This window comes from Watersipora subatra, chromosome 1, assembly GCF_963576615.1.
Source record: "Watersipora subatra chromosome 1, tzWatSuba1.1, whole genome shotgun sequence".
Lineage (NCBI taxonomy): Eukaryota > Metazoa > Bryozoa > Gymnolaemata > Cheilostomatida > Watersiporidae > Watersipora > Watersipora subatra.
Window position 1 is genome coordinate 75,827,451 of NC_088708.1, and position 16,293 is coordinate 75,843,743.

Consider the following 16,293-nt stretch of genomic DNA (forward strand, 5'->3'; position numbering starts at 1 on the left):
TTAAGGATTTATGATTACTATGAGCAACGTGGAAATTAAAATGACTAACAAAGAAAAGTTCAGAAAGTACCGGAGCAAGAAGGTAATGAATTTTGCGGCAAACAATAGCCTAAGAACTTTATTGGAAACCGTTTTTAAGGATTATTTGGCTAATTTATGGCTTGAGGATTAAATTGCTGTTGGGGCGAGTGAGAAGGCAGTTTACTCACTGCGCTTCCACCAGTTACATTTATTCCCATTATTTATGGTTGCGGTTTCATTTCTTTTTGCTCATATACTTCCTCTCAAATTTCAGACCCATCGTTACGGAAGCATTAGAAAAGTTTATATATTATAGAGTTTATAAAGCTTCTCACATAAAATGTCTATGTCCACCATCTCTTATCCGCTGATCTTTGAATTGATTATTAGAAGCCACTGGAAAATTTATGATGACCCTAAATGTTTGAATTTATGTTCTATGAATAAGGTAGTTTCTGGATGAAGCGGTAAATGTAGCCAGGAGTCACCACTAGCAAACTTTTATACTGCCTGCAACATTTTCATTGTGCGCATCAGTTTGGCTAATAGGGGATAATCTTTCTTTTTTTCCCCTGATATCTGACTTCCGCAGTTTTCTATTTTCCATTTTAGAATTTAACTAAAAGTTTTACACAATTTATCAATAATGTGATCAATAATGTGATCAATAATGTGATCAATAATGTGATCAATAATGTGATCAATAATGTGATCAATAATGTGATCAATAATGTGATCAATAATGTGATCAATAATGTGATCAATAATGTGATCATAGTCATATCGTCAGAAGCTATTAACGAAGACTATTCATTGATATACATGTAGTTGAAGGAACTCTTCTTAGCTGCCTTTCAAATTGACCGTCTGAACACCTCAGCAGGGACCTTCAGCGTCCCAGTCAGTTTTTCATGGTTTGAGCTGGTATACTTCTCAGAAACAATCAGCGATATCGCAGCACCTACCTCTGAGTCTATGGACAAATACTTTTATTATATCGAATACGTTTGTAGATGATTATATTTATTTAGGTAATGTTTGCGCTATGGGTTGCTTTATTTTAAATACAGTGCTTCTAGTTGAATCACTTTCGTTTTATTGTTTTTCATGTTTGTAGTGAAAGTATATTATCTGGTTTAAGATTCCTCTAACCCTAGCTTGAGGCTGTACGAGTCAGACGCTGACGTTGATGCCAAGGATAAGCAGCACATCTAGTTATTTATGTAGACCAAGCAAGTTCTGTAATCTTCCTGTTGCACAGCTTCTAGAAGCTTCTCCGAAGAAGATTGGACCTGGGATTGAAAAGACCACCCTGCTTGCTGCCAATCCTACTTCAGACAAAAGCAAAACATATCATTTATTTTTTCACAGCTGGAAATCGTTTGCTAATGATATTTTCTCCGACCTGAGTATTCATAGACTAATTGGCAGCAGGCAGCGCTCTGAGGCTGCTATAGTGTCCAGTAGTGATAATCAAGTTTAACGGATCGTTACAGAGAAGGACCTGCTGTGTAGGAGATTCCAAGGGGTGATTCTTAAAGACATATTCACCATTTTGGCATTTTCGGTATGACAATGTCAGCTCAGTGAGATGGCCCCTTATTATATTAATCTTCCTTGGTTCAACCAGTAATAGCAATAATGAGCACAGCAACTATATAAATGCCATTCCACGTAAATTATGGATTTTTTATTCAATATTATAATTAACTTCTGTGTAGCTATTCATTTGGCTCGAAAAGGAGGGCACGTAGAGATTAACGCTTGCATATTGATATGTTAATCTCTTTAACGAGGCTTTACACCCATTAAACATATTTTCATGGATTGAGCTTGCCAAATTTATGATGAATTACCATATACAGCCCAATTTCCTTTGTGGAAGCTGAGTAAATATTCAGAGCAATTAGGTGAAGCCAGAAATTCAACGAATGGAAGTGGTAGAAGGAAAGGAATGCCTGTGGCAAGTTTTTTTCAAAGGGTGGACTTTGCTGTTCTCTGTAGTGGTAGTCGCATAGCTTACTGCGATCGACACCTCCCCAATGTTACACGTAGCCTACAGAGTAGAATGTTTAAAAATCACTAGCTTTAGGAAAGAAGGATTATTTTAACATAAATTTGCAACTTGATCGGACGACACCTGTTGGAAGAAATCTGGTCAGATGTTTCCCATTAACATTGCAATCAGCTGATTAACAGATGCAGCTACTGTGGTGGAAGTAACAGTCAGAATAGCCCCTGCCACAACTTGCTTTTTTTGACCAGCCTGCGTCACATGACTTCAGAATTAGCATTAACTATGTCTTTTAGACACACTCCGTACATTAACTATGCGTCTCTTAGACACACTCCTCACATTAGTTGAAATATAATGAACTGAAGAAACTGTGGAGAGCAGAAGATGGGACATGTTACAGCGATATGAACATGGATGTACATAATATCACAAAATTACAACTAGATACTGAAGCTAAGTACTGCAAGCTTTGATGTAGTGTACTTGAAGGTATCTTGAAATTATTATGTAAGTCTTATGCAATTATTCTTCTGGTAGCCCCATCTTTGAGGCACTACAAACTCTGCTACATTGAGAGAGTTGACTTATAAAGAGGTAGAAGTTATGGTCCTGCAGTTTGTATTTTAATAGCGCCAGTGTTTTATGCATTGCATTTAACGATGTTCACCTAAAAAGTACTTAAAACCATGCTGCCAATGATGCTTCTGCATAAAAACAGTTGAAGGGCAGAGCTGCTGTATATTCCTGTTGTTAATCAAATGGTGAACATTTTTGTGACCTCTTGTTATTATAATTCCATAGCTATCAAAAAACTAATTACCAATTGAGTCGAGATTACCAACATTTGTAAATTTTAGTGGGGCTACCTTTAAGCCATGGCCAAAATTTAATGAAGCATACAATAATAAATACAACATTAAGAGTGCTAACTTCGTAACAATGTCATCTCTCCAATTCATGTATACGTATTTACCTTAATTTCTGCAGCTTAAAATCAAGTATTACGAGGTGGTTGTCATCGATGTCTAACTAACCATACTGCTCTGTCAAAAATAATTGTTTCATTTATATCCATTTCTCATGTGAATGATTATTAGTTGATGTGTGTGGTGTAACAAACAAGGTCTACTTCCATGTTATTTCATGGTTAAAGATAAAATTTTTGTCATATGAAACAAATTCAGATGACTTCCACCCTGCAGGTGGCAATGCGCAAGGATGAGAATAAATGAAGGAAATAATTTATTCAAAATGTTAAATTATTACAATGATTAATCGTAGCATGAAAGCCAAGAACAATATAAAGTGAAATGAAAATATGGTTATATGAGTATTAATTTGTGAAAAGATTGTCTTTCTTTTTCCTTTGTAGACTGAGCCAAAGCATCCATAGTTGTATGCTCATGACTAAACTCTGCTCATGACTAAACTCTGTTAGTAAATGTTTATGCCTTGTTAATAACATTATCTGGTTTGCCCCTACATTGCTTATCATCATGATTTTGTGTATTGTTACGAAATGTCAAATAATGTTATTATTACTTAAATTTAATGCACAGTGCACAACCTTCATATGATTTTTTATGGTAGTCAACAATAACAAAATATCTCAATTGAAATTCCACATCCATGCACTAATAGGAGTTGCTAAAGTCTTAACAAATTTGGGTAGACAACTCTTGTTCTGTGTATTCTTTGTAGATTTTTCTGAAATTGTAAATCAAATGAGCTTTAGAGAATATATAAATATTGGTGATGCGAATTTTAAATAATGTTACGCTAAGTATATAAACTGAACTCTAGCTGGCCTTGAGCAAGCTATGCAGAATTAGTACACGCAGGATTTCGTCAGTTTGAATACAAATCGTCAGTTCCTACTTCATTTCACCTGAAAGTAGTCTTTACTAGAGAGGATAACTCTCATTTAATTAGAGTACCATAGACGTGTGGTTTTTAATTATGGCCGATTAACATCGCGTGCTATATCTACCGAAACTCTTGCTCCGAGATTGCGAGGGCACAATCGTTTTGATCGTTTCACTTTCATTTGAGAATCATGCGAGCTATTCACCGAACAGAAGGTTGTTGTTGCGGGCGATGTGTCTCCTCTAGTACAGTATTTGCGAGTATTTCTTGGTTTTGTTAATAACGTATTCAATGCATTAAAACAAGATATTCAAGGTTTGTGATATTTTACGCATATTAGTGAATACCATACCTGGTTCAACGCGCTTGTTCAAAATTTTTTGTATCGTCGTTGATATAGTAACGTATTGTTCATGCTTTTGCAGGTAATGAAATGAAATAATACTTCAAGCTCAAAATGATTACAGATACTCAACCGGCAACTTTGTATGCGCCAAACCAAAAGATCATCCACAAGCTTGTGCTAACTGGAGGTATACTTGTGTTACTCAAAAACATGTCTTTTAAAAGTACCTCTTTACAAAAAATATTTATGCTAGTTCCGCTTCAATTTTGTTTTGCAAATATTAAAAGAACAGCAGCAAAAATCTTATGAATATTCTTAGGTCCTTGTGGTGGAAAGACAACAGGCCAATCACGACTGAGCACATTCTTTGAAAACTTAGGATGGAAGGTATGGTGAATGATGTGCAGATTTTAAATAATTTCAAGCTTTAAAAAATGTTCTAGTTTTATCACAGCTGCCACTCATACAGAGCAGCTTGTAATTTGGTTGAAGCTACTAAACATCTGATGTTGTACTATGTAACAAGCCAGATCCTAAATCCTTCTCGTTGTAACTATTTTTTACGCAGTTGTTTAATGTCACAACTTATTACCTTACTTGCTAGTATATAGAGACCGTAAAATAGATCTACTAAATAATTTTGCTTGCTGATTAACCAAAGTAGGCAGTAAAGATATTGAGAAGCTGCTAAAAACCTAAGTGTACATGTTTGATATTCTACAAATCTGGTAGATTGCGGTATATGTAATCTGATTTGCAGGTATTCCGAGTTCCTGAAACGGCTACCTTATTAATGAGGTAAGTCTATTGACAGTCAGAGCTTTTGTGAGATTTGCTGGATATCATCCTCGACGACTTGCTGCTTCATGTGATATGCATCATGATATGTTGTACTTGTAGTGGCGGCGTCAAGTGGAGTGAGTTAACACCTGAACAAGGTTAATATCATTTTTTTTAATAACTTAAATAAACTAACACGCCATAACTTGCAATTAGCCAATGTGTTTTGACTCTAAAACATAGACATCTACATGTATACGTTATAGTTGACAACTTCCAGCAGAACCTAATCAAGACTATGATGCAAATAGAGCAGACCTACTTTGAGCTCGCGGAGATGTGTACGTCTAACTGTCTCATCATTTGTGACAGGGGTGTGATGGACCCCTCGGCGTGTATGTGTTTATTCAATATTATATTTATTTGCTTATTTGTCTCAATGTTCAATCTTGAAAATTTCCGAACATGCAAGCAAGTTTTTTCTATTCAAAATTTTGTATTATTATATTGCTTAAAGATATAGAATTTAAGTCATATTAATATTCAATTGTTATGGTTAAGTCTAAGATTAATCGACTAAGAATAGTAATTTTTAATAGAAGTAGCTTGTTGAGTCTTGTTGGCATGTGACTAAATCTGTTTTATTCTATTTTTATACTTTTGCTAATTAATTCTTATAAAATTCTAGTGTCGATAAATAATCCGATTTGGTAGTTTATTTGTAATGAGCTATTCTACACATAACTAGCGATGTAATTGTCTGTCTAAAACACGGGTGTGAGCCACAACCTATCTTCCATGCAGACATGCCACACCAAACATGGGACTCCATGATGAAAGGTGAGAATTGGAACCCTGTAGAACTTAGAGACAGCCGATATCACCAGGTAATCCACATGACGACTGCTGCCGATGGGGCTGTTGAGTTTTATACAACCGAAGATAATGCTGTTAGAGACGAAGGTCCAGAATTGGCACGCGAGCTCGACTGTAAAGTTGCTCAGGTTTGCTGATGTACTTACCAACCAAACCTAGATGACTAACTGGGCATTTGCTGTACCTAGATGACTAACTGGGCATTTGCTGTACCTAGATGACTAACTGGGCATTCGCTGTACCTGACGATTAACTGGGCATTCGCTGTACCGGACGACTAACTGGGCATTCGCTGTACCTGATGACAAACTGGGAATTTGCTTTACCTGACGACTATGTGGGCATTTGCTGTACCTGACGATTAACTGGGCATTTGCTGTACCTGACGACTAACTGGGCATTCGCTGTACCTAGACGACTAACTGGGCATTTGCTGTACCTGACAACTAATTGGGCATTCGCTGTACCTGACGATTAACTGGGCATTCGCTGTACCTGACGAGTAACCGGACATTTGCTGTACCTGCTGCGAGTTTTTATGGTCTTGCTGAGAATTATACATTTGATTTCAGGCATGGATTGGACACCCATATTATGATGTCATAGGAAATTCCACTGACTTTCGGACCAAGTGCATGAAAATGATTGCCGTGAGTGTTATTAAGCTATTTGTTTGTATTCACTAGAATTATGTCTAGTATTTGTTGACAGCAACAATAAGTCTCTGGGCTTCTTTAACCTCATGTTGCTAGAAGTTTATTCACACCTTTTGTGACATTCTGCGAGTGTAACACGATTTTTACAATTTCAGAAAGCATCTTTTTGTTTCACCAAATAGGAACGAAACTATGTTCTGGAATTACCTTAAAGTTTATATTGTAGCGTCCCAAAGTATTCATTATTCATATCATATACTGTTTAAAACGTACTTCAGCTATTTATCAATATTTATCACTGGTTTGTCAAAATCCAAAGTTGTCACAGGCTAGTCTGATTTTGTTTTTACGTTTCATTATTTTGGTGACAAGAGAGTTAAAAGACTGAGATGAGAATAAAATACAGTACGGCAAAAGGTCTACTGATAAGATGCAGCTATTCACTCTTCTATCTTGTTTATTTATTTGTTTTTTCTTTGAACTTTTTCATGTCTGTTATTAAAAGTTTTAGTTACAACAATACTGATTAAGTTCAAAGCATTCTAAGCAATGACCGGTGTAGAAGATGTTGACTCGGCATGGAAGATAAATGGACTTGTACTTGCAGTATAAATGTATTGCGTGTTATGTACTTCAGTCTACGTTTAACATTAGCTAGTTGTTTATCATAACTTAATTGCAATTAAGTTAGGTGTATGGCATTATCAACAATATGAAAAATGTTGTATTTTAGCTTAATAAAATAGCTCATTAAAAAGAAGAGATTTTCAGCTGTGGATTGATAGCAAAAATATTGATAGTTGTAATATTTTTGCCATTAAATAATTGAAATATAAGATTAAATAAACCTACTCATATAATAAAAAAAATTATATTCATTTTTATATTGATAAATTTTACTGTTAAACTCAGCACAGAATGTTACAAAATTTGATGAACCTGCGTGTAGGTTATAAACATTTGATGAACCTGCGTGTAGGTTACAAAATTTGATGAACCTGTGTGTAGGTTATAAACATTTGATGAACCTGTGTGTAGGTTATAAACATTTGATGAACCTGCGTGTAGGTTATAAACATTTGATGAACCTGCGTGTAGGTTATAAACATTTGATGAACCTGCGTGTAGGTTATAAACATTTGATGAACCTGCGTGTAGGTTATAAACATTTGATGAACCTGCGTGTAGGTTATAAACATTTGATGAACCTGCGTGTAGGTTATAAACATTCATGCTCAGCATTAAAAATTTAAATAATTCACCAGATTCATTGATCAAGTTTTCTCCTTTAAAATACTTGGTAAATACTCGATGTAATTTTCACTATCAAACTTGGCACGAACCGTTAGAAGAATGAACTAATTTGAGGAGGTTGTAGCTAATTGTGTACACAGCAATGCTGTCTGGTCTGGTTTTCTGGCACAAAAGTCAGGCTAAAATGTTCCAACATTTTGCTACGAATAGATTTACTACTAATTGTATTGACAACTCCTGTCATTCACTTGGAACCCTTGCCGTAAGATTTTAGTAATTTTGGCGCTTCTGATATCTGGTGAGTGGCTTTATAGCCAGCGCTCAATCTGTGATTTCATTTCGTGAACATTTGGATGTATTTAATCTGTTACTCAAGGAGCTATAACACCAAGAGAATGACATATAACAATAAAAGTAGTGCTAGCGGTGCGTTCAGCTCTTGCCAAGGCCTGTCTATAAAGGGATGGCCATCGCTGACATGTATAATAATGAGATTATACTGTGTTGCAGTCGGTTTGTCGCAGGATTGGAATCGATGTGGCAGATCGTCTCGAGTTGAACAGCAAGAAGCGCAAGTTTCTAATAGCTTCTCATCGTCCAGATGAGGTGAGGGTTCTAGAATATTCTTTTCTTATTGGTTTTCTTTAGCGGATGATACTGAGCCGGCATTTAGCATCAGCATACGCATTTAGCATCAGCATACGCATTTAGCATCAGCATGCGCATTTAGCATCAGCATACGCATTTAGCATCAGCATACGCATTTAGCATCAGCATGCGCATTTAGCATCAGCATACGCATTTAGCATCATGGTTTTCCAGTTGACTCGGTTAGTGAATTATCTGTTAAAATATTTTACCTCCACTATTTTATGCAAGTCTTCTGTGAGCTAAATCCGAATACCTGTTGGTTGGTGCATTTATCCTGTACGCCTTAATATCTAATCTCCAACTGAGGAATCCTGAAACACATTTACTTGTTATTGACTTTAAGTTGTTATCTTATAAACTAGCCTGTAAAATTATCAGGGCTTAGATATCTGCCAGTTCTTTTCTTCTTGTGAATGACCTGCAGTGTAGTCCTTGATTAGAGCAGCTTACCTCCTACTTAACTGGCTAATAATTACCACTGCAGAATGCACTCAACATCTCCAGAGAGACACCAGTGTCCTCTGGGGTATTGACTTGCTGTTATAGTCATTCTCTTTGCTCTCTGTTCGTCATCTTCACACACTATTGAAGGTTTCTCCGTGTTAACACCTCATGGGTTATGTCAGTGCAAAAAGCTCTACCATCAATCATTATATATATATCATTATATTATAATAATATATATAATGGTGTATATATTATAATGAATATACCGTTATATTCATTATATATAGAGGAACTCGGTCAATATTTGGTGATTAAGAGCCATGTTAATGGCTAAGCTAACCAGAGACATGCCAATGATATTCTTACCAAAGTATCTCTAGAAGCTACTAGGTTATGTTGAGTCGTATGCAAGATTGATCATTTAAGGAACAACAATATCTCAGTCTCCGTGCATCCACTTTCATCTTTTGTCTATGTTTATGATCAAGACCGTGTCACTGTCACCCGATGATATGATGGTGAGTTTTGCTTATCGCAGTTACAGACTCCAAATTTCAGATCGACTATGCCAAGATTCTACAGAAAGTTGCTTTACTGGTAGAATTCAATAACGATTTTTAACCATTCTTTTAAGCTAGCAAAAGTTTTGTTATAGAAGACCAATGTATTTATCAAAATGTGTATTATGAATTGTTGACCATAAACTTGAACAAAGCAAGGAGATGGTCCAATATGATTCTATTTAAAAAGAAACCTGCTGTCACAAGGAAGGGTATGACCCGCTGCCATAGCTTTGCAAATACATTCTTTGATGTTTGTCAAAGTTGTTTTCTGGATTTCTACATCCCGCCGTCAGCAAAGTCCTGGCTGCTCGTTTTTCTCTGCACAAATTTTCTCTGCGTGCTTACTGTTAGCCGTTGGGGTATAGCTGATGTATAGGTATTATGAGCTCAGGGTCAACCCTTTGTTTTCTATATTTGTAAAATAAATCTCATGGCTGCTCCTGTTGCTTATGAATAGCATTGATTTTATGCGTAATAAGTCTCAATTGTCCGGGCTAGTAAGGTTGATTAACGTAAAATACTTGTACAGCGATCTCACTGCTGTAAGTGTACACGTACGGTGTTAAGTCCACTCCGTGTGTCGCTATGCTTTGCTATCATTTACCTGCCTGAACGTCCTTTAATTGAAAAATTTATTGGCGAGTTTCATTTTCATCTCTTGTGATGACTCTTAGCTTCACGCTTACATCTTAAGTTCAGTTATTATACTACTGGAATAGGCTGAGAGGTAATCAGTCTCGCATAGTCTCTCAAAAAGATTGATCTCCAGTTGCACCTGTGCTTAATAAAACAGGATTATATCTGTTGCTGACAGCGACTGTGACAATGGCAGATTGCTGTCAATGATTGTCATTTGTTCATAGGAATGGCCTGTGTTCAAGGAGTTTGATGTTGTACACGACTACCTCACCACCCCTCATAACAAGATGCAGGCAAGGCTTCGTAAGAGAGGACAAAATGGTAATATTTCTGTGTCTTTTTATAAGCATTGCGTGCTCCTTGTTAGTTCGTCTTATATACATATATACAGTATCTGCGCTACATGGGGATGCTTACTGGAGAGATCACTGCAGTGTTTCTCTATAAGTTTCGCATGAACTCTTTTCATTTATTGCATACATATCTGCCCTACATTGAATCATTTACCGGAGGGATCGCTGCCGTGTCGTTCTACAAGCAATGCATCAACTCTATTTACTGTATTTACATGTACCGTAGACGCTTCTATAACGTATACCTCCTATAACATATATTCCAGATAACGTACAAAATTATGCAAAGTTTTTGTTTCGTACTGCATAAAAAGTCCATATAACATAAAGTATCAAGTAGGGGCAACGTCTCAAATTCTATTTAAATGGTAACATATCTCGCCACACTTGTGAGAAAAAATGACGTGCATATAGTGTTATATCGATTATATATACAACTTCAATGGTATTTTAGTTCGTCGTGATGGATCGTCAGATGTGTCGACAAAACAGAGAACATGTAGCTGCGCAATCTATATATATATTTATCAAAGTATGTCCGTTTGTTGATGTCTGTTTGCTATCCGGCTATAGCTATTATTAGAATAGCCTAGCTGGGCAACAATGCTGACGCAATGTCATTGCCTAACGGCATTTGAAGCTTACTAACTAGGTTAGTGGAGTTGTTCATTGGCAATGTGCCAGGCCACTTGGCAATGGCCTGCCACTTGCTGGAGAGTTGTCTGCCAGCAAGTGGTGAGCAAATCTCATCAATTCTTATTGTTTATATGCTGATTTTTAATACCCGGGCAACGCCGGGAGGCACAGCTAGTTGTTAATAAATACTAAGGCAATAGTTTGGTGCAGGTGTTACAGCGTCGGTCTACCAATCTAAATGTCATGAGTTGGGAGTATCGCCGAAAGTTATCTCTTATCCTAACTTTGACCCCTGGTACAGATAGACAACGAACGGGTGGACACGACTCTTTTTATAGTAAAATATATTTTTGTGTTGCTTTTTTGTAGACATATAAAATATTTGTTATTAGTTTTACTTTCTAGAACAGAGTTTGCTGTCTAGAAAAAATGAACTAATCATTGTAAATGGATGTTGAATATGTCCATTTCCTATCAACTTATTGTTTAATTACCACAATCATTGTTTGTAAAACCAGTGAAATTGATCAGAAAAAGGAGGCAAGTTGTCAATGTAAACTAATATTAGTTACGAAATTAAAATCAGCCAACAAATTAAAAAGTCAGGTCTAGTTTTTTTCTTTCTGTATGGCCAAAGGGGTGAGTTTGGAAAGATCTTGGAACGGATTAGGCAATTTACATGTATTTTACTGTTAATATAACATGAAATCCCTATAGTGTAAATGTTCCATAATAGGAGCATCTACTGTATATCGCATATACCTATCTACCGGTATCTGGCCGTTTCACCTTACTAATTGGTATGCTTACAGCTACTTGCCATCTGGAATCAATAAACAGTATCTTATAAATCTATCATATTCTTTGATTATAATGCAGTTACCAGTTATGTTGCATAACCAATTATTTGAAATCATCGGAAGCCTGAAGAACACTGGAGAAATATTGAGTGAGTTCACTAGCAAATCGGCTCAGGCTAGCTTCTAATTTTAGCATGTCCGAGGGTATAGGTATGCTTGATGTTTACGCTTGTCGCTTTGTTGTGATTGGTTCCCTTATTATCGGCGAGTATATTTTAAGATGATTTTCAAAATGCATTAAAAGATGGTAATAATAAAAACTCATAAAGTAATAGAGCTCCATTATGAATAAAAATAATATTATTAATAGCAAATACTAAAAGTATGATAAAATTACAAGTGCGGTAATAAAAATATGTGTAAAAATTTGTGTAAATGTTAAAGGTTGACTTGCAATAAAATTCACATTACAGTTATTTGGTATCAAAAGATTCACCAAGTCTTACTCTGTTGTGTTGTAGGTGTAAAATATGTGGCAATGTCATTACAAGCTCTTAAAAGCGCAAAAACAAACAGTTAATCGCCGCCATCACGAAAACGCCATAGATTGGAATCCCTTTCCAAAATGGCTCAAATGGGACGTAGATGAATTTTTGAATATTTTGAATATTTTATTCGTGGCTTCTGTTTGCACTTTCATGCAACCTCATTCGTCGAAATATTTTCACAAATAAGCTTCACGCATTCAATAAAACCATGTCTATTGTTCTTACGCGTATTTTTTGTCATCATTGTAATTTGTAATGCTGTCACTTTGAGCACTGATATCTCAAAACCTACTGTAAAAATTTGTTTAATTTTCTAACCTTAGCTCAAAGGAGTGCATATCATTCTCTGATAAACATGTGGAGCCAGTTGGTCACATGTGATAGTCGAAAAATGCTGCAGAATTTATTTGCGCCATTTTGCAAGAAGTATGGGTCACATGATCAGATTACGACTAGATGATTAGACCAGGCTGAAACGATCCTGTCAAGTAGCGAGCGTCTATATTTGATACGGGGTCTTCGGTAAAACCCGAAGTGTCTGTCATAAACTAGTGCTACGAGAAGTTTTATATTGGCCTTTCAATTCACGTGAGAACATCACGTAACAAACAATAACCAAATGTAATGACAGCGTCAGAGAAATAAACTGATTCCAATCTACGGCGGCTTTTCCTTTTTGCGCTTTTAAGAGCTTGTAACCACATTTCTACATATTTTGCGCTTACAACACAGCAGAGTAAGACATGGTGAACCTTTTGATGCCAAATAACTGTAATGTGAATTTTGTTGCAAGTCAACCTTTAAGGATAAAAAGTTAGTGTGATTTGCAAAGCTTTCATTGCAATGCTGATGCTAGTGCTCCTTTTGGCAGCGCCTTTTTGTGCCCAGCGTTCTTCAGCCTTTAGACAGCAACACATATAACTATGGTACTCTATGGTTATCTATGGCACTCTATGGCACTCTAGGTACTCTATGGCACTTTATGGCACTCTATGGTACTCTATGGCACTTTATAGTACTCTATGGTATTCTATGGCACTCTATGGCGGTATGTGGGGCTTAGATTATACTCGGCAGCAAGAGATCTGTTCTGCTGCAGGAGTGTATACCTTCACTCACACAGTGCGCAGGCCTATGATAAAAGGACAGAGGGTTGAGCTAAGGAAACAGATAAGTGGGAGGACCTACCACGTGAGTGATGTGCGGATGTAGGAGCACAGGCTACTGTAGATTCCAATGTTTCACTATAAATGCACTTTGTAGTCACAACAGCTCTATAAATTAGGGTGTGAAAAGACATTTTATAGGAGTGGGAGGAATCCTAGGTCATACTACTGCTTAAATCATCTCTTGTCTGTCTGATTACACAGTTTGATCTCTGGCAAACTGACTATTGCAAAATAGAGGGCGTTTTTTAGACTTGCCTTTGGCTGGTGTTTTGACCTTTGGAGTTTGCAAATTTACTGAGTGTCTAAATTCATGCTTAGAGGCCAACAAGTGGTACATGATATAGGACGCGTAGTGCCCGCTGCCCTATTCAAATGCATCATCTGACCTATTGACTATGGTACAAAGTACTCTCACACTCGAGGAGCAGGTTGTTGAGTAGGGCACCAGCTTGGCACCCCCACCCCGAGCTTGCCGTGTTGTAAGATAAAAAACTTTCGACTTTGAATCACACAGTTCTCTGCCATTTAGAGTGTATCATCAGCGAGAAATAGTAGTGTATGCCTTTTTCTAAAGGATATTAGTTGGATAGCATAATTGAAAACGGCAGACATCAGTTTGACACCATTGTTTTATTCATCAGACTGGCACACTGCCAACTGATTGATCAGCAGCTACAAGCGATGGCACATTAGTACAAGCAAACTTGTTGAGACTACATGTTTTTGCAAGTTGGTGGCACAACACACATGTACATTTTATGGAGTTGTAGGAAGACTAATGCTTCGTTTGTCTTGAATTTTGATGAATATGCATAATAGACCCTACTGCATAACATGATCGCTTCACCTTACCACGGTTCAATAACACCAGTGCTACCTCGGTCTTCAAACAATTCATTCCAGAGTTATGTTTGAAAGCAAATTTGTTCCAATGTCGAATATATTTCCTTCATAAGAAAAAAGCGATATTGATTAATGCGTTCCTAGAAATAATAATATTATAGAGAGGGAAGGATAGAGGGAGAGAGGGGGGGGGGAGAGAGAGACCATTATCATCTCTCAGAGCTTCGCCGAGGTAAAATAACTCCCAAACAGAAACTTGAGCCACCCGTCTGCTTTCATAAATTATATACTTACCGTAGGTTGAAGCTGAGTGGAAGCCTACTAAATACTCTTCACACTTGTCATGTTAAAAATGTGTTCTGTGCACAACCAATAATAACCCCAACTTTCACATCCACGACGGTGTTGAATGTCTGCATAGTTGAGAAAATATAGATAGATTTTTAGATCTTTGTAATGTGACAGCTACTCTGAACTGATACTAAATTTGAGTCAAAATATTGGCAGTGTGAATAACTTGCTGGTAGGTATTTGCTAACTGACAGCGATATCTTACATAGATGCTGTTGGAGCAGCGTGACAAAGAGCACTGCACCATTTATAAAAAGAGACGTTGTTTCATATATAACAACAAGTACTTCCAGCTTGATATCTACCAAGAACCGTGTCATCCCAGGTATGTATGCCGCTTCCTTCTTCCTATCTATATGTGCATAAATGTACCGTGTTGAGATGCGTTTGCTCAGAGTTAAAAGCGGAAGTCTAGATATCAATGAATATCACACAGAGTCGAGTTGATTCATGAGCTTGGTGAAACTTATTGCATGCGCCGTGTCTGTACCTCAGGTGTAAAGGGCTGATGATCTTGGAGACTTATACAGGAACAGAGGCTGGTCATATCGACGTTCCTGACTTTCTTACTGTTTCGTGTGAAGTAACAGATCAGCCACTATACTCGATGTACAACCTCTGCCTTAAAGACTACCATCAGATGGAGGTCAAGGCTGGTGTGACCCAAGCTGTCACTCAGTTTGACTATCGGCAAGCTTATGCTGACATCGAAGCAGACGGCACGGAGTCGTCATCTATGCGCTCAAATGGCCTTCATTAACCCTTTGACTTCTTCGAATTATTATGGTGCAACCTTTGCTTTCACATTTGAACTTTTAGTTTGGATCATTTGTTTTTGTAGAATTCAACTGATAAACTTCAAAGTAAAAGCAGTTGTTGAGGTTTAATGGCCATGCAGAGATATTCACATATGCATGCATCGGTAACCTCTACCTCTACGCATCAGTTAGTCAAATTTATTTCAGCAAATCACAACTGATTGATCACATGGTTTTAATTTATGAATAATTTGTGCTGATTGATTACGATTTTACTTGTACCAAATTAGTTATCAATCCCTCCATTTTTCCTTTGTGACATTTGTGGGCAATGAGACCGAGAGCTGACAACTTCAAGCAACATTTCTGTGATAAGTTGATTTACGCTGGAGACTGCACGAGTGCAAGACTGGTGAGAAACTTGCGGAATGTGCTCGTCGTATGAGACGAGAATGCGTGGCTTCAAATTCTTCTGCACCCTTGGCTAATGTAAACATGGACTGCGTCACATAGCTTCTGCATGAGCGAAGTTACACCGTAACTATTCACTTATAATGACTTATAATGACTGTTGGGCATTGTAAAAGTATTAAAATATATTTATGAACAGATGCTAATATTTTAGTAGTTTAATTTTGATTCTATTTTATAGTCTACAGCGAGCTGACAACTTCACAGATTATACAAACAGTTGGAAGGTAGAAAGAGCACTACCAGTA

The 16,293-nt window shown here is 36.9% G+C and overlaps 1 protein-coding gene across 2 annotated transcripts; it reads left to right on the plus strand.

Moving 5' to 3' along the window:
* The first annotated feature begins 4,089 nt into the window (after positions 1-4,089).
* Positions 4,090-16,180, plus strand: LOC137410493 (TRPL translocation defect protein 14-like). 2 transcript variants are annotated; one of them, XM_068095920.1, is made up of 13 exons: positions 4,090-4,219; positions 4,330-4,437; positions 4,570-4,637; positions 5,011-5,048; positions 5,151-5,188; positions 5,297-5,425; positions 5,835-6,034; positions 6,479-6,556; positions 8,327-8,422; positions 10,341-10,437; positions 13,553-13,644; positions 15,026-15,141; positions 15,312-16,180. In XM_068095920.1, exons 2-13 carry the CDS (start codon positions 4,362-4,364, stop codon positions 15,574-15,576), a joined length of 1,293 nt encoding a protein of 430 aa, XP_067952021.1. In that variant the 5' UTR covers positions 4,090-4,219; positions 4,330-4,361; the 3' UTR covers positions 15,577-16,180. The 2 variants fall into 2 exon arrangements, with proteins under 2 accessions (XP_067952021.1, XP_067952022.1); XM_068095921.1 differs by lacking the exons at positions 4,090-4,219; positions 4,330-4,437; positions 5,011-5,048 and having other exon boundaries at positions 4,609-4,637.
* Positions 16,181-16,293: the final 113 nt, after the last annotated feature.